The 25,517-nt window shown below is 36.5% G+C and overlaps 1 protein-coding gene across 3 annotated transcripts in view; it reads right to left on the bottom strand.

Moving 5' to 3' along the window:
- LOC127868131 (uncharacterized) overlaps window positions 1-24,275 on the bottom strand; it is a 29,171-nt gene extending 4,896 nt beyond the window's left edge. Inside the window, exons 1-8 of one of the 3 annotated variants that reach the window (XM_052409751.1) lie at window positions 24,054-24,274; window positions 23,718-23,805; window positions 22,026-22,209; window positions 16,114-16,360; window positions 15,291-15,420; window positions 8,970-9,157; window positions 8,038-8,277; window positions 1,060-1,142 (exon numbers count right to left, since the gene is read on the bottom strand). In XM_052409751.1, coding sequence (XP_052265711.1) covers window positions 1,060-1,142; window positions 8,038-8,277; window positions 8,970-9,157; window positions 15,291-15,420; window positions 16,114-16,360; window positions 22,026-22,164 — 1,027 coding nt within the window. In that variant the 5' untranslated portion in view covers window positions 22,165-22,209; window positions 23,718-23,805; window positions 24,054-24,274. Of the gene's footprint in view, window positions 1-1,059; window positions 1,143-8,037; window positions 8,278-8,969; window positions 9,158-15,290; window positions 15,421-16,113; window positions 16,361-22,025; window positions 22,210-23,717; window positions 23,806-24,053 lie in introns of all 3 variants that reach the window. The other 2 variants (XM_052409752.1, XM_052409750.1) reach the window with 2 other exon arrangements.
- Window positions 24,276-25,517: the final 1,242 nt, after the last annotated feature.

Below are 25,517 nucleotides of genomic sequence, written 5' to 3'. Positions count from 1 at the left end.
TATGTACAATGGAAAATTTCAAAGGGCCATAACTCTGTGAAAAATCATCCGACCAGAACTGGCTGATAATATGCACATCTCCTCTTGGAAGTGAAGCTTCCCATAAAGTTTCATTGAATTCTGGTCATTATTTGCTAGGAAATAGCCTGGACAAGAATTGCACTATATGTACAGTTAATGGAAAATTTCAAAGGGCCATAACTCTGTGAAAAATCATCCGACCAGAACTGGCTGATATTATGCACATCTCCTCTTGGTAGTGAAGCTTCCCATAAAGTTTCATTGAATTCTGGTCATTAGTTGCTGAGAAATAGCGCGGACAAGAATTGCACTATATGTACAGTTAATGGAAAATTTCAAAGGGCCATAAATCTATGAAAAAATAATCGGACCAGAACCGGCTGATAATATGCACATCTCCTCTTGGTAGTGAAGCTTCCCATGAAGTTTAATTGAATCCCGGTCATTAGTTGCTCAGAAATAGCCCGGACAAAAATTGTGCGAGGACGGACGGACAGACGAAGCGGCGACAATATGCTCCCCCAAAAATAAATTTGGGGGGGGGGGGGGCATAATAAATGTACTAGACATCCCTAATTTTGGCAATAAATTGATCCAATTTAGATGGATGGTAGAGTACACCAGGCATAAATGGGTTAAACATAAAAATTTGTTCTTCAGAGAAAAAAATTCTTAATATGATGTTTGTATTGCTTTTAAATTTGGAAACTATTCATAGGCAAGCTGTTAATATTAAATGTGCAATGTAGTACACAGATGATTTCAAGATGTGAATGGGAAACTGCAGCATTTTGACCCTGTTTCAATATTAGTAAAGCTACTTAAACCATTCTTAAACTTGTGTTAACATGTTGTATTAACATAATTGAGGGTTTCTTTTAATATATTACATGAATTAATTTAAACTGCATATGGAATTTAACTGATTTCAATACAATGAAAAACGTACAATCGTTTTAAAAACAATATTAAGTTTATTAAATTAAATTATGTGTCGAAGCCTTTAATAGCTTTAGTTTGGCCATACACAAAGGATACAGTGAATAATAACGCAGTAGAAGAGCAGCATGGTGTGAAACATTCCTGCACAGAATGTACCCGCAAAAAATGGATTTGCCCATCTGAAACATTTAGAGTTTTGTTTTATTCATTATATACATCATATTTACACACAGCAATTTGTAATTATCCCCACTTTTTTCTCCGAAAAATGTGGGAATATTGTATTGATCTCCGTCTGTCCGTCCGTCCTGGCCACTATCTCCTCCTACACTATTAGCACTTGAATCTTGAAACTTACACACATGGTAGCTATGAGCATATGTGCGACCCTGCACTATTTGGAATTTTGATCTGATCCCTGGGTCAAAAGTTATGGGGGTTGGGTGGGGCCAGGTCAGAGATTTTCACTCATTTTTTAATGTTATTTTACATTAACTTCTTCATTTATACACGGATTTACTTCAAATTGATACTGAACCTCTCTTATGACAATACGGTAAATCTCAACTATGCATGGCCCCATTACCAACCCTGATCGATTTCGATTTATTTCGGCATAGAAAGCATATACACAGTTCACAACATAACATAGAATAAAATAATAAGCAATTATAAAAAACTATATCATGCACAATAAACTATGACATGCTCACCAAACCAAGGATAACACAAAAAAGAGCAAGCCCTTATTTCCATTGTGGTCCTTATTATTGGTGGCATGACAAAAAGAGGCAGACCTTAAACATAACTATGTTGACCTTAAACATAACTATGTTCATAGTAAAATAATTATTTAATGAAATAAAAAATATATATCACTGTTCAAAAGGGATCAAACTAATTATCACAGTAGTGCTCAGAAAATATGACAGGAGCTGGAAACTAAGATCAATTGATAATGTTATCAATTATTGCAACACATAGATATTTTGACAGTTGTAATTTGATGATATGAGGTATCAAGAATTATCTAAATTAAATATATTGCTAAAATGTATGTTATGAAGTATGAACTAATAATTATTAAAAATAAAAACCTGAGACAAAGTTAATATCTGCTTATTAAAAGTGAAAAGATACACATATATAAAAATTAAATATTATTCATTAAATGACTTTTAATGGCAACCTTAAAGCCTTCTAACCTGTTGACCTCTGTGAGTGACTCAGGTAAAGAGTTCCAGAGTTTAATGCTGTTAAAAGAAAAGGATTTGGAACCATGACATTTGACCTTGGGTAAACAATACCCACCCTTTTTACTAAGCCTAGTGCTGTAATTATGCATAGAATCTTGGGAAACAAAGTGTTCACTCAAGTAATCTGGAAAAAGGCCATTTCTTATTTTGAAGACATGACATAACATTATTTGATTTACTCTTATGTGAACTGGTAACCAGTTGAGGGACTTAAAGTGAGATTGGTCAATATGAACAGAAGTCTCTAGAATCAAGGTCAAGAACAAACCTAATTAACTTATTTTGACAGGTTTGTAACTTATTTCTTAAAGACTGAGTTATACTATTATACCAAACAGAACAAGCATAATCATAATGACACTGAATCAGTGACATTACAAGAAGTTTCTTCGTATGATCGCCCCGCCCACATAGACCACATCCACCCAAAATTGCCTTTTACTATAATTTTTTCATTTCTAAACCGATTCACTTCAAAATGATATTGAACCTCTCTTATGACAATACGATCAATCTCAACTATGCATGGCCCCATTACCAACCCTGGAGCGCCCAGCCCACATAGACCACACCCACCCAATATTGCATTTTACTATAATTTCTTCATTTCTACACCAATTCACTTCAAATTGATACTGAACTTCTCTTATGACAATACGGTCAATCTCAACTATGCATGGCCCCATTACCAACCCTGGGGCGCCCACCCACATAGACCACACTCACCCAAAATTGCCTTTTACTATAACTTTCTACACGGATTCACTTCTAATTGATACTGAACTTCTCTTATGACTATATGGTCAATCTCAACTATGCATGGACCCCTTACCAACCCTGGGGTGCCCCTGGGTCAAATATGCGACGTGAGGATACTTGTCGGCCTCTGCCGCACCATTTTAGTATTAACTATAAGATTGACTAAATAAAAAATACCCACAAATCCAATTATTTTAAAAATGATTGACTGGTACTCGCTGGTTCGTGCGGTGATAACCAAGGCTTTGAAGTCCCGTGATAAGAAACTCAACATAACTCAAGTGGTTTGATAACAAGCATCGAAACGACAAAAATAATTGGCTAACATTGCAAAAACCAATAGTTACCAGTCAATTTTTTGCTAAAAAAACATCCAATTACCGGTAAATACAATTTGACTATGGTAAATTTTTTATTTATAAACACTATCTAAACATATCAATTGAATACATTATCAAATGATCAAAAGCAACAACTTTGTATAGACCGTTCCATAATTTAGTCATTACATAATTATCTCCCCTGAATTCTCTCCGCGTCCGCCATTACACTGCTGCTTAACAATCGGTAACATATATAAGAGAGCACCGATTATTCAACGGATGAATTTCTTTCTAAATTCTAAGGCCGTCATTACATGGTCTTGGTTGTCTTGGAAAACTAACACATTGACACATTAAAAAAAGCATTTAATTAAATTAAATGCAATATTTTTCATTTGATTATTTGCATCAATCTTTAAATCGTGTATGCCTTTGCATTCCAGTGTTTAATTGCCCCTTTGTTCTGCATAATCCGATTATCTCGTTTTGATCAGATATTGTCCAGACTTAACTAACCACATGGTGTCATAAACCACACTGGGTGGCAGATGACAGTCTGGTCATTAAACACAATTGATGATGCCACCATGTCTCATCTTCCTGGTAGTATAAAGCAGTCATTTGGTAAGATAATTTACCTCCGACATACTTAACAGTTGCGTAAATAAGATATGTTACATATTTTACAAATTAAAAGTTATGCCCAATATAGAATATCAGAAATTGTACACCGTGAAGATACTAGCCCGTTTAAATAATGAAAAAATAAAGTATTTAAAAAAAATTAAAAATAAAACATTTAACGTATTTAGCGGGTATCGGTTAATTAAAACTACGTCATTCCGTATGAAGATTTGATGTTACGGCAATGCACGAACGATATCATAAAACAATAAATTACATTTGACACCAAACAGAGGTAAAAAATATTTTAAAAATATATATATGTATATAAATATATGCGTGTTAAAATGTTAGATATGTGTCACTCATACTCACTAGTAACGAGTTTTCAATATACATGAGTACACAGTTCAATTTGCATCATATGAAGTTGTGTTTTTTCAGTTGTATGTTAATATTCCTCAATAGCGTCATTCTTTGTACAAAACCCATCAAATTAAAATTACATGTAAATACTGTCATGTCCTTTGCTTTTAATATGGCTTTGTAGTATGTTTATTTTCAAAGCACTCCTTACACTTTCTAACTCTCATTTATTTATCACATTAGCGTCCTCATGCCATTGATAATTATATTTTTATAATTAGATGTATTACTATTGTAATTTGTTGAAGCTTTTCTGCAAAAAAAAATATTACCGCTTATGCATAGAGCTCTTTATTGTATCAAATTGTCGGCTTTTCAGTCATCTTTAATTTGATGGTTATGCCGCGTTTTAAAGTTGCAAATAAATGTATTAATAAATTTGTTTGGCGCTTAATAATATATTTTTGAAATATTATTTAGGTGTTTTTTTATCGGAGTTTTTTGTGTGGATTAATTGACTAAACATTTGGTGTCGTTATCCATATGTTTTGCGTTACTTCAAAGACCTATAAAATACAATTTTTAGTATTTTTAGCTTTATAGCTGTTAAATTATTTAAAGATGAAAATATAGATATATCACATAGAATGCATTCTCTTCATCTTCCGAATAATCACATAAAAGGTCGTCAAGATCAATATCACTCTCTCATGATAAAAAGCTCGTTTTTTAACGTGACAAAATTCCATCTAAAAAAATAAATATAAATCCAAACCACAACTTTTTATCTCTGATATGAGTTAGAACAAGAAAAATAACGGAAGGCGTATCAAAAATATCATACTTAATATAATATGTAATGATTTTGGAATGCAGATTTTTACCAAATGAGATCAATTACAAACAATAAGCGGTAATTAATTGCGCGAGAATCTTTTATAAGTATTAATTAAAATAAGTATTAATTAAAATATAATCTGCTTGATGTTGCGGCAATTAAAATCAACACAACAATACATGTGTGAATTGTTTGTGAAACGTTAAAAGTAACAAGTCTAATCAAAGACATAGTATGAGCGACTGAACCGGCAAATTTTCGCCGATGATTACCACTTGATTACAGATAAAAAAACAAATACACGAAAGCATTTTAAACATTTTATTTGTAACAATCAATCTCAACTTCAAACAATCATTTAAACAACACAAATGTGATAATCGCCTCACATTAATTCATTAAGTAATTTATTTATCCGACAACGGTGAAGCGGGTATTCTCTACGTCTTTGGCTTTTGGAATCGCAGACTCGCACAAGTTAGCAGCAGTGTAATGGCGGACAGTCACGTGACTGGCAATATGGCGGCGGTCAATTGATCGATTATGGAACGGTCTATATCAAACAGGGCAAAACATCCACAAGTTCAAGCCATGTAACATTTGTTTTGACAAACTATATGAGCCTTGTTCTGAGAAAACTGGGCTTAATGCATGTGTGTAAAGTGTCGTCCCAGATTAGCCTGTGCAGTCCGCATATATCAATGTTTGCTTGCTTCTGAGTGGGAAATGGTTAAATGGGTATCACCCTAAGAAGATTCTACCTTTAAATGAAAAACACCCTAAAAGCTAAAAGTAACGTTCTCAATTCTGGGATACTATATGCACATGTATTAAGACCCGTTCTTCCAGAATGCAGCTGAAATATATCGAAATTTTAAAAGCATACACAGGCTGTCATTTCTCCCACATTAAAAATCCAGAAAATTAGGCCGTGGGTGGTCTGGGGTCACAGGTCACCAACGGACATAAAGGGCAGTTCCCCCCCCCGCTTTGAGCCCTCACTAATTGTACTTTTTCATAGTCTTTCATGTTACAATTTCTGGTGAATACTATGTGAAATTTTATAAATCAGACTGCCCATATCACCGCATGTGTATTAATCATTCTTTCTTTGTTTATTAAGGACGTCAAACATAAATGAAATCTGCAAAAAATGCTGTATCCGAAAACGACAATCCGAAAAAAGGTACGTGTTTTGCATTTTGTTTGAATGCCGAAAAATGAAAACCATTTACCTAGCACATACGTAATCAATATATAATTTGGCTAACTTATCGCTTCATACATACCCGTAGCCAGGAGGGGTGCGTTGGGTGCGGTCGCACCAAATCTTTTTTGACGAGTAAAAAAATTGTTCTATAAGTTGCACCCAACTGTATTTGACGCAAAAACGGTCATTTATTTTTCCAAGAACATGGTGAGTTTTTGGTATTTAAGCGTTAAAATAATGTATTCAATATGCAACCGACAGGTCACCGTATAATTCATATCTCAATTAAGTCATTTCCAAGATAGCGCATGATTTTTTATTCCAATCTTTGTTATAAATGGATATTTGTTTTCTGTATAATGAAAAATTATTAACCTGGCACTCTTATTGATACTTATTTATGGATATTTGATACTGAATGATTGTTTTGTAACTTTTGTTATCCATATTGATGTCTGTTAAAGCTATAACTTTAATAGATATCATAACAAAATGATGAATCCTACTTATTGTGGGTTGAAATCCCAGTCCAATAACCTTTTTTAACAATTATCTAAATGGCTAGAAAAACAATTTGATTAACTTGAATGAATATTCTTATGAAAATGAAAATACATTTAAGATGATTATTAATGTAATGTTATGTCAGCTACCGAAAATGACTAAAATCAAATGACTGTGTACAGAAGAAACCCCCTCCGGAAGAAACACCCATCCCTAAAAACGGCATAGCGGAAGAAACCCAGTGTCACATTTTGTTAACACGGAAGATACACCCTCGCTAGTTTTGCATATGCGGAATAAAACCCCTTCCATAACGGAACAAACCCAATTCCATAATGAAATGATGTGTATGCAAAATGTGAAAGGGGGTTCTTCCGCTATGCCTTCTTAAGGGATTCAAATAAGAATAAGAAAGTAATTTTGAGTGTTTACGGAGAGTATGCACGATTTTGTAAAATATTGTTTTTTGTTGCATATGTAAACAAAGTGTGTGCGCAAACTAGTGTCGGGTTAAACACCGTATAAAATGATGTATATCCGTGACTGATCAAAAAAGGTGGTTATTGAAAAACGTGGTGGGGAATACTTGTATGTTATATCATATTCATGTCAATCGGTCACTGAGTATGGTCAATGAAAGTGAAATTTCATATAAAAATACTCTACAACTTCAGTCTCTGAATACAGTAAAAAAGTGACCAGAATGCAGGAGTTTACATTTCATTATCGAAATTTTCTAGGGGGAGGACCTCCAAAGCCCCCAATTGCAGGAGGGGGACATCCCCTCCCGCACACACCCCTTCGCCAGCAAAACTTCGCACCCCCCTTTTCAAAACCCTGGCTACGGGCCTGTTATAATATGCTATTGAATGCATTACTTTGCAAATCGATCACTCAAAATATTTGATAATAGTGGACATGCGCAACGTTTTGTTGACTTGTAAGATTTTCGGAAAGTAGCAACGAATTTTTGGTCAGTTACCATTCATGTCCGTGTCATCCGCTAGCCAATCAGAAATAAATAAATAAAATACCGGGCATAATCGGTACCAAGCGCAAATTTCCGGAAAGACGATGAAGCTTTAACAAATATATAGATATATTAATTTCATTCTCAATTGATCGCGCTTTCAAATGAATTCGCCCCAACCAAGCCCCTGTTAAAAAATATCCAATCGGATACATAAAACAAACCTTGATATATGGTTGATTCTGTGTGAAGTACTCATGGCTGTCCTCACAATGAAGGTAATGGTCACCGCAAACACTACACCTTGGTAGTCGTGCAGCGGTCCCAGGGCCAGAAGCAACGCTGCTGCGTAGGCTAGGAATGGCATGGTGAGGTAGTAGTACCAGGTCATAACTGGGCCCCCTATCTTGCCGTTGGGAGGAAGTTTAGACAGCTCAGACATCAAGAGCAAAAGTGATCTGTGTCTAAAATTGTACAAAATATCAATACCATACAGTTAACCCTTTGCATGCTGGGAAATTTGTTGTCTGCTAAAATGTAGTCTGCTGAATTTCTAAAATTAGCATTTTCTTCGATTTTTTTCAAAGAATATTATCAGAATAGCAAACAGTTTGGATCCTGATGAGACGCCACATTCTGTGGCGTCTCATCTGGATCCAAACTGTTTGCAAAGGCCTTCAAAATTCGGTTCCCGCACTGAAAGGGTTAAAGCAGTGTTTTACTAAAAGATTTATCATGAAGCATTATTAAAGAAAGTCTTTATTTTCAATGCATACATGTTTATGATCTATACATTTATAATTTTACAATAATTGCTGTGTATGAATAATTTCACCAGTGAACTTTAATATTTGTGCACAAGACCTAAACAAAATTGTGTTAAATGAAAATTAAACAAAAAGAAATTTGGGGTTGATGAAAATATGACCAAATGTGAAATTGACATTTTGGATTTCGTTATAAAAGTTTAAAATCAATTCATTTTTTAACTTTCTATTTAACAACGTATTTTGACACTGTTTTCATTAAGTGTTTCAGTCAAAGCACAGCCATCAATTACCATACACTTTTCATCTCAAGCTTAGACAATCTAAGCTGTTTACGTGTAGTACTAGTACTGGTAGATGCACAGTAACAGACATACAAAGTATCCTACCCTTCCTTTTTAGACGTCGAATAAAACTGACAAATATCTCGAGGTGTAAGACCCTGCTTGTTCACCACATGGAGACTTGCCAGACCCTGGAAGTTGATGAGAAGCCAGCTGCCGTGTGCGTACCCTTCACGCACGCAGATGTGCAGCGGTGTGTCCCCCTGAGCATCCTGAACGCTAGGATCACTCCGCTACAAATGAACAATAAATGAGTCGCGTTCTGAGAAAACTGGGCTTAATGCATGTGCATAAATTGTCATCACAGATTAGCCTGTGCAGTCAGCACAGGCAAATCAGGGACGACACTTTCCTCCTAAAGTGGATTTTTGCTAAGAAGAGACTTGATTTAAACGAAAAATGTCATCAAAGCGGAAAGTGTCGTCCCTGATTAGCCTGCGAGGACTGCACAGGCTAATCTGGGACGACACTTTACGCACATGCATTAAGCCCAGTTTTCTCAGAACGCGGCTCAAACAGTTAAGAGTGGTGCTCAGGGAACACTGGGCTCAATGCTTGCACCTAAAGTGTTGTCCAGATTAGCCTATTGCTCGCAATCAGCAAGACACTTTCCGCAATCAGCAAGACATTTTCCGCAATCAGCAAGACACTTTCCGCAATCAGCAAGACACTTTCAGCATTCAGCAAGACACTTTCAGCCTGAACTGGATTTTCGGAAAGAACAGACCTTGTTGAAATGAAAAATACTATAAAAGAAGAAAGTGTCGTCTCTGATTAACCTGTGTACCTGAGAAAATTCTAAAAAGGGACATCAGAGTAGAATCAGGGGCCATGATTTAATAACAACAAGAGGGCCAAGATGGCCCTAGTTTGCTCACCTGAGAGGAGTCAGTTCATTAAATCGTTACCCAACATCAAACTTGACCTAGATATTGTCCAGACAAACATCCTGGTCAAGCTTCATCATTATTGAACCAAAACTCTGGCATATGGAGTGATTTTTTTTTGGTAAGATTTGACCTATATTTTGAGTTGACCCCCCTTACCAAACATCAAACTTTGCTTACAAAAATAAATTTTATGACCAAGATTCATAAAATCTGAAACAAAATTGTGACCTCTAGAGTGTTTACAAGGATTTTGTATAATATAATGAAAATTTGGACAATCTAAGGGCAATAATTATGGCATTAATTATGTGATATATATAAATCCAATCTTTTCACCAAGTTTCATGATGATTGGGCAAAAAATGTGACTTCTAGAGTGTTCACAAGCTTTTATATAAATATAACCCCCCCCCCCCCCCCCCCCAAAGAAACAAATTTTCTGACCAAATTTCATGAAAAATGGGCCAAAAATGTGAGTGTTCACATGTTTTCATTTTGTACATATAGAGAAAAATGCCCGGCCACGTTTTTTCACCGATCTGGACCATTTTCGAACTCGTCTGAGATATCAATAAAACCAATGTTTTGACCAACTTTCATGATGATTGGGCAAAAATTGTGACTTCTAGAGTGTTTACAAGGTTTCTCTATAGCCAAATAAGGAAAACTGCCCCCCCCCCCGGCAGCCATGTTATTGAACTGACCAGAACCATTATCAAACTCTACTCTCATATCGAGGAAACAAATATTCTGACCAAATTTCATGAAAAATGGGCCAAAAATGTGACTTCTAGAGTGTTCACATGTTTTCATTTTATACATATAGAGAAAAATGCCTCGCCCACTGGGGGCCATGTTTTTTTCACCGATCTGGACCATTTTCGAACTCGTCCGAGATATCAATAAAACCAATGTTTTGACCAACTTTCATGATGATTGGGCAAAAATTGTGACTTCTAGAGTGTTTACAAGGTTTCTCTATCGTAAAAAAAGGAAAACTGCCCCGCCAACTGGCGGCCATGTTTTTCAACGGACCGGAACCACTTTTGAACTCAATCAACATATTATTAAGACAAACATTTTGACAAAGTTACATGAAGATTGGGCATTAAATGTGACTTGTACAGTGTTTACAAGTTTTTTCTTTTTTTTGACCTAGTGACCTAGTTTTTTACCCGGCACAACCCAGTTTTGAACTCGACGGAGATTTCATTGGGACAAAGCTTCTGACCAAGTTTTATGACGATCGGACAATAAATGTGGCCTCTAGAGTGTTAACGAACAAATGTGAAGTTTCATGATCCTAAGCATAAGTGTTCTTGAGTTATCATCCGGAAACCATTTTACTATTTCGGGTTACCTTGACCTTTGACCTAGTGACCTTAAAATCAATAGGGGTCATCTGCAAATCATGATAAATGTACCTTTGAACTTTCATGATCTTAGGCATAAGCGTTCTTGAGCTTTCATCCGAAAAACCATTTAATTGTTTTGGGTCACCGTGACCTTGACCTTTGATCTAGTGACCTGAAAATCTATAGGGGTCATCTGTGAGTCACGATCAATGTACCTATGAAGTTTCATAATCCTAGGCATAAGCGTGCTTGAGTTATCATCCAGAAACCATTTTACTATTTCGGGTCACTGTGACCTTGACCTTTGACCTAGTGACCTCAAAATCACTAGGGGTCATCTGCGAGTCATGATCAATGTACCTATGAAGTTTCATGATCCTAGCTAGGCGTAAGCTTTCTTGAGTTATTATCCAGAAACCATTTTACTATTTCGGGTCACCGTGACCTTGACCTTTGACCTCAAAATCAATAGGGGTCATCTGCGAGTCATGATCAATGTACCTATGAAGTTTCATGATCCTAGGCCTAAGCGTTCTTGACTTATCATTCGGAAGCCATCTGGTGGACAGACATACGGACCGACATGAGCAAAACAATATACCTCCTCTTCTTAGAAGGGGGGCATAAACATGTGACTTCCATAGTGTTAGATCACAAGGTTTGACCGAAACCATTTTTGAACTCAACTCTCGTATCAAAGAAACAAATGTTCTGACCAAATTTCATGAAAATTGGGCCAAAAATGTGACTTCTAGAGTGTTAACATGTTTTCACTATATACATATAGAGAAAAATTCCCCGCCCACTGGCGGCCATGTTTTATCACCGATCCAAACCATTGTCGAACTCGTCCTAGATATCAATAAAACCAATGTTTTGACCAACTTTCATGATGATTGGGCAAAAATTGTGACTTCTAGAGTGTTTACAAGGTTTCTCTATAGCCAAATAAGGAAAACTGCCCCCCCCCCCGGCAGCCATGTTATTGAACTGACCAGAACCATTATCAAACTCTACTCTCATATCGAGGAAACAAATATTCTGACCAAATTTCATGAAAAATGGGCCAAAAATGTGACTTCTAGAGTGTTCACATGTTTTCATTTTATACATATAGAGAAAAATGCCTCGCCCACTGGGGGCCATGTTTTTTTCACCGATCTGGACCATTTTCGAACTCGTCCGAGATATTAATAAAAATAATGTTTTGACCAACATTTATGATGATTGGGCAAAAATTGTGACTTCTAGAGTGTTTTCAAGGTTTCTCTATCGTAAAATAAGGAAAACTGCCCCGCCAACTGGCGGCCATGTTTTTCAACGGACCGGAACCACTTTTGAACTCAATCAACATATTATTAAGACAAGGGACAAAATTGTCACAAAACCAGGTTTTCATTGTGAAAAAAAAATCTGATAAAGGGAGAAAACTCAAACTGAACTTTTGAAATGAACAAACAAAATAAACCCCCTTTGTAAGTTTGTTTTTAAGAAAAATCTATTTTTAGTCGTGGCGACCTTGACATTGGAGATATTGACGTGATTCTTTCGTGCGACACACCGTCCCATGATGGTGAACAAATGTGCCAAATGATTTTAAAATCTCACAATGAATGACATAGTTATGGCCAGGACAAGCTCATTTATGGCCATTTTTGACCTTTGAACTCAAAGTGTGACCTTGACCTTGGAGATATCGACGTAATTATTTCGCGCGACACACTGTCCAATGATGGTGAACAAATGTGCCAAATGATTTTAAAATCTGACAATGAACACATAGTTATGGCCCGGACAAGCTTGTTCCGCCCGCCCGCCAGCCCGCCAGCCAGCCCGCCAGCCAGCCCGCCAGCCAGCCAGCCAGCCCGCCCGCATTCGCCAATCTAATAACCAGTTTTTTCCTTCGGAAAACCTGGTTAACAAACATTTTGACAAAGTTACATGAAGATTGGGCATTAAATGTGACTTCTACAGTGTTTACAAGTTTTTTCTTTTTTTTTGACCTAGTGACCTAGTTTTTTACCCGGCACAACCCAGTTTTGAACTCGACTGAGATTTCATTGGGACAAAGCTTCTGACCAAGTTTCATGACGATCGGACAATAAATGTATCCTCTAGAGTGTTTACGAACAAATGTGAAGTTTCATGATCCTAAGCATAAGTGTTCTTGAGTTATCATCCGGAAACCATTTTACTATTTCGGGTTACCTTGACCTTTGACCTAGTGACCTTAAAATCAATAGGGGTCATCTGCAAATCATGATAAATGTACCTATGAACTTTCATGATCTAAGGCATAAGCGTTCTTGAGCTTTCATCCGAAAAACCATTTAATTGTTTCGGGTCACCGTGACCTTGACCTTTGATCTAGTGACCTGAAAATCTATAGGGGTCATCTGTGAGTCACGATCAATGTACCTATGAAGTTTCATAATCCTAGGCATAAGCGTGCTTGAGTTATCATCCAGAAACCATTTTACTATTTCGGGTCACTGTGACATTGACCTTTGACCTAGTGACCTCAAAATCACTAGGGGTCATCTGCGAGTCATGATCAATGTACCTATGAAGTTTCATGATCCTAGCTAGGCGTAAGCTTTCTTGAGTTATTATCCAAAAACCATTTTACTATTTCGGGTCACCGTGACCTTTGACCTCAAAATCAATAGGGGTCATCTGCGAGTCATGATCAATGTACCTATGAAGTTTCATGATCCTAGGCCTAAGCGTTCTTGACTTATCATTCGGAAGCCATCTGGTGGACAGACATACGGACCGACATGAGCAAAACAATATACCTCCTCTTCTTAGAAGGGGGCATAAACATGTGACTTCCATAGTGTTAGATCACAAGGTTTGACCGAAACCATTTTTGAACTCAACTCTCGTATCAAAGAAACAAATGTTCTGACCAAATTTCATGAAAATTGGGCCAAAAATGTGACTTCTAGAGTGTTAACATGTTTTCACTATATACATATAGAGAAAAATTCCCCGCCCACTGGCGGCCATGTTTTATCACCGATCCGAACCATTGTCGAACTCGTCCTAGATATCAATAAAACCAATGTTTTGAAGAACTTTCATGATGATTGGGCAAAAATTGTGACTTCTAGAGTGTTTACAAGGTTTCTCTAAAGCCAAATAGGGAAAACTGCCACTATATACATGTACATATAAAGAAAAATGCCCCGCCCACTGGCGGCCACGTTTTTTCACCGATTCGGACCATTTTCGAACTCGTCACAGATATCAATAAAACCAATGTTTTGAACAACTTTTATGATGATTGGACAAAAATTGTGACTTCTAGAGTGTTTACAAGGTTTCTCTATAGCCAAATAGGGAAAACTGCCACAATATACATATAGAGAAAAATGCCCCGCCCACTGGCCGCCATGTTTTTTCACCGATCTGGACCATTTCCAAACTCGTACGAGATATCAATTGAATCAATGTTTTGACCACCTTTCATGATAATTGGGCAAAAATTGTGACTTCTAAAGTGTTTACAAGGTTTCTCAATAGCCAAATTAGGAAAACTGCCCTGCCTACTGGCGGCCATGTTTTTCAACAGACCTGAACCACTTTTGAACTCAATCAAGATATCATTAAGACAAACATTTTGACAAAGTTACATGAAGATTGAACATAAAATGTAACTTCTACAGTGTTTACAAAGGTTTTTCTTTTTTTTTACCTAGTGACCTAGTTTTTGACCTGGCACAACCCAATTTCGAACTTGGCCGAGATTTTATTGGGGAACAGCTTCTGACCAAGTTTCATGAAGATTGGACAACAGATGTGGCCTCTAGAGTGTTTACGAGCAAATGTTAACAGACGGACGTATGAACTACGGACAAAGACCGGTCAGAAAAGCTTACCTCAGTAATCAGGTGAGCTAAAAAATTTTATCATAAAAATGTTCACTTTTACTTTAATTCTTCTATTTTATCTTACTTAACCAAATCCATGTTTACATTAAAAGAACAATAAAAAATATCAATAGTGTTAGTGACAACATTAGGTATACCTATAAAGCTGGTACTCCCATCTTATAGTCAAATTGTCTTCTAACAAAGCAAATATGTGTACAGTAGAACAAAAGTTGACACACATACCCCTTTCCTAACCAGAAATTTGAAAGCTTCCAAGTGGCCAAATTGGCATGCACAGTGTAGAGGTGTTTGACCATTGCCATCCACATCTTTGAAGTTATAACCCTGCTCTTCAAAATACTGCAACATGTACCTGCAATGGATTTCAATTCAACTCCTTTTTATTTATTTAAAAATCACTAAACATACATTTGATTTCCTTAATTTCCTTCATGACGGTCGCCATGGCGCAATGAAATCGGTGTCTGCCTAGCAACCAGGAGGTCAATGTTTTGATCCCCAATGTAAGAGCGCTATTTAGATCTCCCTTATAGACACCAAGCACTGGTTGTACCCTGGAAACCAACTCGAGAGCATTTCAACAAGCCTGAGGCTTTTGAAGCATTAGCCAATCCAGCTTAAATAAATAGGCTTTAACTATTCCCTTAAGTAAGGCAATATATCACTTCAGATTATATTCTACACTGCAAAATAACACTTTATCAAGACTAAAATACATGCTAAAATACACTATTCACAACTTACACAGTGCCTGTTTGTGCAGCACAATGAACTGGTGTTAACTTACACACTGCCTGTTGGTGCAGCACAATGAACTGGTGTTAACTTACACACTGCCTGTTTGTGCAGCACAATGAACTGGTGTTAACTTACACACTGCCTGTTGGTGCAGCACAATGAACTGGTGTTAACTTACACACTGCCTGTTTGTGCAGCACAATGAACTGGTGTTAACTTACACACTGCCTGTTTGTGCAGCACAATGAACTGGTGTTAACTTACACACTGCCTGTTTGTGCAGCACAATGAACTGGTGTTAACTTACACACTGCCTGTTTGTGCAGCACAATGAACTGGTGTTTTGCCAGTCATATCCCGAACATCTAACAGGCCCCCATATCTTTTAAGTATATTCACGAGCGTTGGGATCCCTCGTTTAGCAGCATAGTGGACTGCAGTTTCCTTGAATTCATTCTGGATGTTTGGATCTGCTCCAAACTCACACAGCAAGCGCACTGTATTGGCATCTCCCGACAGACAGGCCTTGTGGAGAGGGGTTTGTCCATGCCAACCTTTAATTGACATTTAAATGATTTGGGCCTTGCTCTGTGAAAAAGTTATTTAAAGCATGTGCATGAAGTGTCCACCCAGATTAGCCTGTGCAATCCGCACAGGCTAATCATGAACGACACTTTCCGCTTTTTTGGTATTTTTCGTTTACAAAAAGTCTCTTCTTAGCCAAAATCCAGTTTAGGCGGAAAGCGTCATCCCTGATAAGCCTGTGCAGACTGCACAGGCTAATCTGGGACGACACTTTACGCACCTGCATTTAACCCCGGTTTCACAGAGCATGACCCATTTTAGCTTTGCTATGGGAAAACATGGTTTAATGCTCTAATGGTTACCATATTTTTTGTTTCTATGAAGACTCTTCTAAGCAATTATCCAGTAAATTAATTTAGAAGTGGCCAGGAGGGATGGACGGACAGCGGAGATAACCACATAATAGATATCAAAATCTAAACACGGACCCTAAGTTCAAGGTCAAGGTCACAGGGGTCAAAAATTTCATGCGTATGGAAAGGTGTTGTCAAGATACACATGCGTACCAAATATGAAAGCAATATCTGAAGGGACACAGAAGGTATAAGCCTTTTTCGAATCGCGGTCGCAGATTTCGAAACCTGAACGCTGACCACAAGTTCAAGGTCACAGGGGTCAAAAATTGTATGCGCATGGAAAGGTGTTGTCCAGATACATATGCATGCCAAATATGAAAGCAATATCTGAAGTGACACAGTAGTTATGAGCCTTTTTCGAGTTGCTGTGACAGATTTTGAAACCTGAACACTGTACTCAACTTCAAGGTCATGGTCACAGGGGTAAAAAATTGTATGCGCATAGAAAGGTGTTGATGAAAGCAATATCTGAAGGGACACAGTATTTATGCGCCTTTTTTGAAACGCGGTAGAAGGAAAATCTCTGAAGCGGCCCCACCCCAACCCCCATAACTTTTGACCCAGGGGTCAGATCAAAATTCCGTCGCTGTCACCATCGCAAATATGCTCATATCTACCACGTCAGGGTTTTTTCTCCACTTTTTGGGAAGATAGCCCATGGCTTTGGAATTGGGAATTTTATCGGTATTTTCATGAAATTGGGAAAATAAATTCATTAGCCTTTTTTTCCACACGAAAAGTCCACTGATTAGGGAAATACTAAATTTGATTTTAACTCTTTATAATCATTCAAATTAAAAGAAAAAATCATATAATACTTTATTAGATGTAATTGAATAAAAATTGAGATAAAATACACATAAGACTTCTTTCTAAAAAAAAAAAAAAACTTTTTTTTTTTTTTTTTTGGAAATTGGGAAATTTTTTCCACATTTTGGGAAAAAAGTATACTTTTTGGGATTGGGAACATAGCCGAATTTCGGCTATAAAATCGGGCCAAAAAAACCCCTGCATGTGTGTAAGTTACAAGGTTCTAGTGCTAATAGTGTAGGAGAGGATACCCCGAGATAGTGGTTAGGACTGACGGACATACGGCGGAGATAACCACATTATCCCCACTTTTTCTCTGAAAAAGCGTAGGGTTAATAAAACAACACATGATAAATACAAATTGTTTGTTGAACAAAACCTACTTACATGTACTTAGTTTTCAACAAGACAAGATGTGTTTGTGAAACACAATGTCCCCCTATATGACATTTGACCTTGAAGGATGACCTTGACCCTCCACCACTTAAAATGTGCAGCTCCATGAGATACATGCATTTCAAATATAAAATTGCTAGCTTCAATATTGCAGAAGTGACATTACATGAGCAATATTGACCCATATATTTGACCTTGAAGGATGACCTTGACCTTTCACCACTCAAAACGTGCAGCTCCATGAGATACACTTGCATGACAAATATCAAGTTGCTATCTTCAATATTGCAAAAGTATTCATAAAATAAGCGATTTGGGCCATATATATTTGACCTCTGACCTTGAAGGATGACCTTGACCTTTCAGCACGCAAAATGTGCAGCTCCATGAGATACATATGCATGCCAAATATCAAGTTGCTATCTTCAATATTGCAAAAGTATTAATAAAATAAGCGATTTGGGCCACATATATTGGACCTCTGACCTTGAAAGATGACCTTGACCTTGACCTTTCTCCACTCAAAATGTGCAGCTCCATGAGATACACATGCATGCCAAACATCAAGTTGCTATCTTCAATATTGCAAAAGTATTCATAAAATTAGCGATTTTGGCAACATATATTTGACCTCTGACCTTGAAGGATGACCTTGACCTTTCACCACTCAAAATGTGCAGCTTTATGAGATACACATGCATGCCAAATATGAAGTTGCTTTCTTCAATATAGCAAAAGTTATTGCAAAATGTTAAAGTTGGCGCAAACCAACCAACAGACCAACCAACCAACAGACAGGGCAAAAACAATATGTCCCCCACTACTATAGTGGGGGACATAATAACAAGTACAAACAATACATGTACTATGGCCACATAAAAATCACTGTTACTTGTCCTACACGACAAGTGCCTTAAGATTCATGTGTATCATTTGTGTGCCCTGATCAATGAAAAAATGACCCATTCCAAACATCATTACACTGTAACTCCAATATAGTGCGTTCCGTTATAACGCTGTGTCCAATATAATGCGGGGGTCCTTGGATCCCGTTTTTTCTCCAACCTTTCATTTCTGCTTCATATTGATGTTATGCAACTTCATGTTTTTTCATAAATTCAAAGAAGCCGGCGATCACATCTTGATTGCTTTATCTGTCCGTTTAACTGATTTTAATCGATTAGAGTTTAAACAACACCTTGAAGGATGACCTTGACCTTTCACCACTCAAAATGTGCAGCTTTATGAGATACACATGCATGCCAAATATGAAGTTGCTTTCTTCAATATAGCAAAAGTTATTGCAAAATGTTAAAGTTGGCGCAAACCAACCAACAGACCAACCAACCAACAGACAGGGCAAAAACAATATGTCCCCCACTACTATAGTGGGGGACATAATAACAAGTACAAACAATACATGTACTATGGCCACATAAAAATCACTGTTACTTGTCCTACACGACAAGTGCCTTAAGATTCATGTGTATCATTTGTGTGCCCTGATCAATGAAAAAATGACCCATTCCAAACATCATTACACTGTAACTCCAATATAGTGCGTTCCGTTATAACGCTGTGTCCAATATAATGCGGGGGTCCTTGGATCCCGTTTTTTCTCCAACCTTTCATTTCTGCTTCATATTGATGTTATGCAACTTCATGTTTTTTCATAAATTCAAAGAAGCCGGCGATCACATCTTGATTGCTTTATCTGTCCGTTTACCTGATTTTAATCGATTAGAGTTTAAACAACACTCGACAGCTAATTGGTGTTAATCTATTGTGTAATGTCAACAAAGATGTGAAAACTCGCGAGTCATTGTTTATTACATGTATTCCCTATCAGAGCGGTTCGATGTGCTAATTTCAATAAGGCAAGTGCAAGCTACATAATTATCCCCACGCTTTTTGAAAAAAAGGTGGGGATATTGTGGTTATCTCCGCCGTCCGTCCGTCTGTCTGTCCGTCCTGACCACTATATCCTCCTACAATAAAAGCATTAGAAAATTGAAACTTACACACATGGTAGCTATGAGCATATGTGCGACCCTGCACTATTTGGAATTTTGATCTGACCCCTGGGTCAAAAGTTATAGCGGTTGGGGTGGGGCCGCGTCAGAAATAATCACTCATTTTTTTAGGTTATTTTACATTTACTTCTTTATTTCTACACCGATTCACTTCAAATTGATACTGGACCTCTCTTATGACAATACGGTCAATCTCAACCATGCATGGCCCCATTCCCAACCCTGGGGCGCCCCGCCCACATAGGCCACACCCACCAAAAATTTCCATTTACTATAATTTTTTCATTTCTACACGGATTCACTTCAAATTGATACTGAACTTTTGTTATGACATTAGGGTCATTCACAACTATGCATGGCCCCAATCCCAACCCTGGGGCGCCTGCCCACATAGGCCACACCCACCAAAAAATTCCATTTACTATAATTTTTTCATTTCTACACGGATTCACTTCAAATTGATACTGAACTTCTCTTATGACATTAGGGTCAATCTCAACTATGCATGGCCCCATAACCAACCCTGGGGCCCCGCCCACATAGACCACACCCACCCAAAATTGCTTTTACTATAATTTCTTCATTTCTACACCGATTCACTTCAAATTGATATTGAACTTCTCTTATGACAATACAGTCAATCTCAACTATGCATGGCCCCATTACCAACCCTGGGGTGCCCCGCCCACATAGACCACACCCACCCATAATTGCCTTTTACTATAATTTCTTTATTTCTACACCAATTCACTTCAAATCGATACTGAACCTCTCTTATGACAATACGGTCAATCTCAACTATGCATGGCCCCATTACCAACCCTGGGGCCCCGCCCACATAGACCACACCCGCCCAAAATTGCCTTTTACTATAATTTCTTCATTTCTACACCGATTCACTTCAAATTGATACTGAACTTCTCTTATGACAATACGGTCAATCTCAACTATGCATGGCACAATTACCAACCCTGGGGCGCCCTGCCCACATATGTCACACCCACTCAAAATTGCCTTTTACTATAACTTCTTCATTTCTACACCAATTCACTTCTAATTGATGATGAACTTCTCTTATGACAATACGGTCAATCTCAGCTATGCATGGCCCCATTACCAACCCTGGGGCACACCTAGGTCAAACATTCGGCGTGGGGATACGCGTCGGCCTCTGCCGCGCCATTTCTAGTTATCAAATTAAAGTTATTTAAAACGATTACCTGTTTATGTTTTGTATTTATCATGTATTGTATTTCATTGTATAAACTACGGCTGTGTAAGTGTGTTATCGTTTATTATATGCTACACATGCTTGATAAATAAAAATATCTTAGTGTGTGTTTAATGTTTCAGTACGTATACGAAAAATAAATTAAAAAATCCTGACGATTTATTTACATGCTAACGCAGTGTAATAGTTAACAGAGATGCACTTAAATTTTTGCCCGTTATCAGAAAGTCCACGGAAAGCACGTTTTTTACATGCTGCGTATAATAATACTTTTCTTTGTACATGTATCGTATTGCATTCAATCTAAATTTAAATTCGCTCGTCCAATGAAAGCTGTGTCCCATAATGCACTGTACTAATTTTTCTGAAAAATGGCGTAGGCATATGAATTTGTTTACGAAGTTCGTAAACATATTTCTTGTCATAATTAAATGTTAAACATTATTTTTTCGTAAGTGATGTAATTATATTGGATTATCGGATAAATGTGCACATTAGAAAAGCGGTAGTTATACTGTTATCGTTCGATTCGGTTTACATGCATGTATTTGCGGATGACAACACAGCATGACGATACACAGGACCTATATTATAGGCTTTACTTTGCCTGTTTTTATAGCCCCTTAAATAAATAAGCTCAAAACTTATAACGCTGTCCGTTTATAGCGCTGTTGCGTGGCTTGGACCCCGTCATCCGCGTTATATTGGAGTTACAGTGTATCATGAATGACCAAATTTTTTTTTAACAAAACTGCAAAATACAAAATCTATGGAAGAGTATACAGCAAAAAAAACAACAAATGAAAACCTTTTTGATTGACGAGTTTTGGTTTTGCTCGCAACAGCTGCTGTACAGATTCCCCAGCACAGCTTGAAACTGCATGAATTAACACCTGATAATCAGCATCAACAGGTTCTTGTCCAAAATCCAGGTTTTGGCTTATCATTGTCTGTTGTCGTCACTTACAGTTGACACTGACAGAAGTTAGTCACTGAATGAAAATAAAAAAGAAGTGACATTCCTTAACTTTAATTTTGCATGCGTTTAATATACAATGTAGTTCCATTTGCCATAGATAAGTGTTTTCCTTTTTCCATTCACCCAGATTTATAGTGTGCCTTAACATGTACATGTAGTGATAATAGAAGATAAAACATGTAAGTTAAGAGTGATTTTTTTCACATAATGGTATTACTATTGTGTAACAAATATACCACATTTAGTTTAGTTATAAACTAAAATTGGCTAATAATGGATTGAACTATATTTTGTTTCATACCAATGTAGATATCAAAGCATCTTCAATAATTATTATATTTATAATTAAGAATTATTTTAATGAAACATTTAAACTGCTTGGTTTTGTTAGCAACTTTCATACTGATAGGTGAATCAGTGATTTCCGTTACCCAAAATCTGACCAAGATTTCCCAAACCAGGGTTTTTTTTCCGCTTTTTGGGAAGATAGCCCATGGCTTTGGAATTGGGAATTTTATCGGCATTTTCATGAAATTGGGAAAATAAATTCATTAGCCTTTTTTTCCACATGAAAAGTCCACTGATTAGGGAAATACTAAATTTGATATAACTCTTTATAATCATTCAAATTCAAAGAACAAAATCATATAATACTTTGTTATATGTAATTGAATTGAAATTGAGATAAAATACGCATTAGACTTCTTTAAAAAAAAAAAAAAAATTTTTTTTTTTTTTTGGAAATTGGGAATTTTTTGCCACATTTTGGGGAAAAAGTATACTTTTTGGGATTGGGAACATCGGCTATAGAATCAGGCCAAAAAAAACCCTGCAAACTTTTCCAATTTAGTAATACAAAATTAAGGGTCTGTTTGGTGAGTGCAGAGGTTGGTTCAGGCCCTCTATACGTAGAATGTGAGTTCAAATGGTGGTCACCATACTGTAAAGCAGTGTTCTCATAAAAAATTTGAGTAGCCAGTTATATATTTTAAGTACACGTAGCATGTGAATAAGAACTTAAACGGGCATTTTTGCCCTTTGTTTCATTGATATTTTGGGGAAAAGTAGCCATTGCCAAGATTGATTGGTCATTGTTGGCTCGGGTACTACTAACATCGTACACCGGGTACGGTAAATATACTTAAACGTACCTCGATATTAGACAGTGACTGTACCCGAGTTGTATTCCCACCCAAAATCAGATTTAGTAAAACGTGCTACAGATTACCGTAAAACGATATTGTTTATCTCAAACAAACTTCTCTTTAAAAAAAACTGCATCAACATGCTTTTTGAGTACGAGTTTTGATAATTTAGAGGCCATTTGACAGAAAATTGACAAAAATGTAAACATTGTTAATGTTAAAAAATAGCCGACAACGACTGATTAAGCGTTAAAATTCCCGGTATGTTTCAGTATATTTACCGTACTTAGGGTACATGTAAGTATACTTAAGAGTATCTGGGGTACATGAAAGTAGTAGCCAGACCGACATATATTGACCAATCAAGAGTTTTAACCGTTGAAATCCGCAGCTGCTGGTGCTTCTGATTTCTGGAGAATACTGCGAAAAGTCGAGGTTTATTCCAGGTATAACAGCCTTTAAGTCTATAATAAAAATTGAAAATATTTCAGTAGCAAGTAAATATACTAGCTGGGACTTGCAGCTATGATTATATTTAAGTCCCAACTTGTCATGAACGCTTTGGTCCACATATAATGCAGCCTCAGGTGCTGAAGTTTATTATTGGATCTCAATTCTTTTTTAATTCAATTCACTATTCAGGAACTTGGAGTTAAAAAATAGTACAAAACACTTAAACAGAATGTAAACGTTATATCTAGAGCTAACGTACCTGGACTCTTTTTTGCCAAGCCTTGGATTAACTTAAAAATTCTTTTTATTTATGTTTATGGAATCATTCAATGCTAATAAACCGTACGTAGGATGATAATCATTCCATCACAGTTCAGATATCCGTTTCTTCATGCACAGTTTAGCGTTACAGTTACCAGCATCTAAACCGTTTAATCATTGGTTACTACGAATACAATTAACCAATAAAGTAATGTTTTGTTTAATCGCTTCGTTGTTGTTGTTGTTTTTATGGGTGTCCAGTCATTACACCCCCTGGACGTTACACCCCTGGTCTTTACACCCTCTAAGCTGGGACATTACACCCACCAAGATATTGATTAGATTAGAAAGGTGTAATCAACTTATAAACCACTAATTGGATTTGTCATGTAAGATGACACTGATGAGATTAATGGTTGCTCAAATTATTTAATTGAGCAGCCATCATTTAAAACATTATTTTTTATTTCACCAGAATGTCGTTACAATATGCATCTAAATAATAAATACTTTTTTTCAAGAATATACAGACAGAAAAAACTTGAAGAAATAAAAATAAAGATAATTAAATAAATATTTAGAATAAACAAAACACAATCTTAATTCATATACATTTATTTTTATTTCACCATAATGTAATTATATGCATCTAAATCATAAATAATACAGACAGAAAAAACTTTGAAAACAAAATAAAATAATGATAAATACAATAATTATTTAGAATAAACAAAACACAATCTTAATGCATATACATTTATTTTTATTTCACCATAATGTTATAATATGCATCTAAATCATAAATACTTTTTTCAAAAATATACAGACAGAAAAAACTTTGAAAATAATTTTACTGCAGACTTCAAAGTTCATTAATTACAATATCATTAAACTTTTAAGTCAGAATTGATAATGAGGGATCATTGAAGAAATACTTTTTTATATTGAAACACAATTAACAGGAATCTGTCACTTACTGTAGCAATCAAAGCATGTTTTCAGTTTATGGGAGGGCCCTCATTGGCACTAGTGTGTGTATCTTTTATGGCCCCTAATAAACAGTGAGAGGGCCTCTGTCTGGCCCTAATGTGGCCCAAATAGGTCCAATGTTTATCTAAGTGGCCCAGTGTTACTGTTAGTTTTACAAACTGTGTTTCATAAATTATGACACAAAACTGTGTCAATGATCTAAAACACTAAATTGGGGCAAAATCGCATGATATCATGGAGCTCAAATTATATAGATCTACAATGTTTATAATAGGAAGAAGAAAATGACTTACCGGTATCATCACATCTAATATGCTGCCATAATCCACAATTATCACACTCACATGAAACAGCAAAATCAGAACTATTAACACGCTTTTTTTTACAATTTGAATCAATACACCAAAATATTTGTTTTGGGGGCGTTTTGACAGAGTAACAATGTATACCTATAGTATGATATTCTCTAAAA

This window comes from Dreissena polymorpha, chromosome 2 (genome assembly GCF_020536995.1).
Source record: "Dreissena polymorpha isolate Duluth1 chromosome 2, UMN_Dpol_1.0, whole genome shotgun sequence".
NCBI classification, from domain to species: Eukaryota; Metazoa; Mollusca; class Bivalvia; order Myida; family Dreissenidae; genus Dreissena; species Dreissena polymorpha.
Note: the sequence above shows the minus strand (reverse complement) of the source record. Positions and strands in the feature narration are given on the sequence as shown.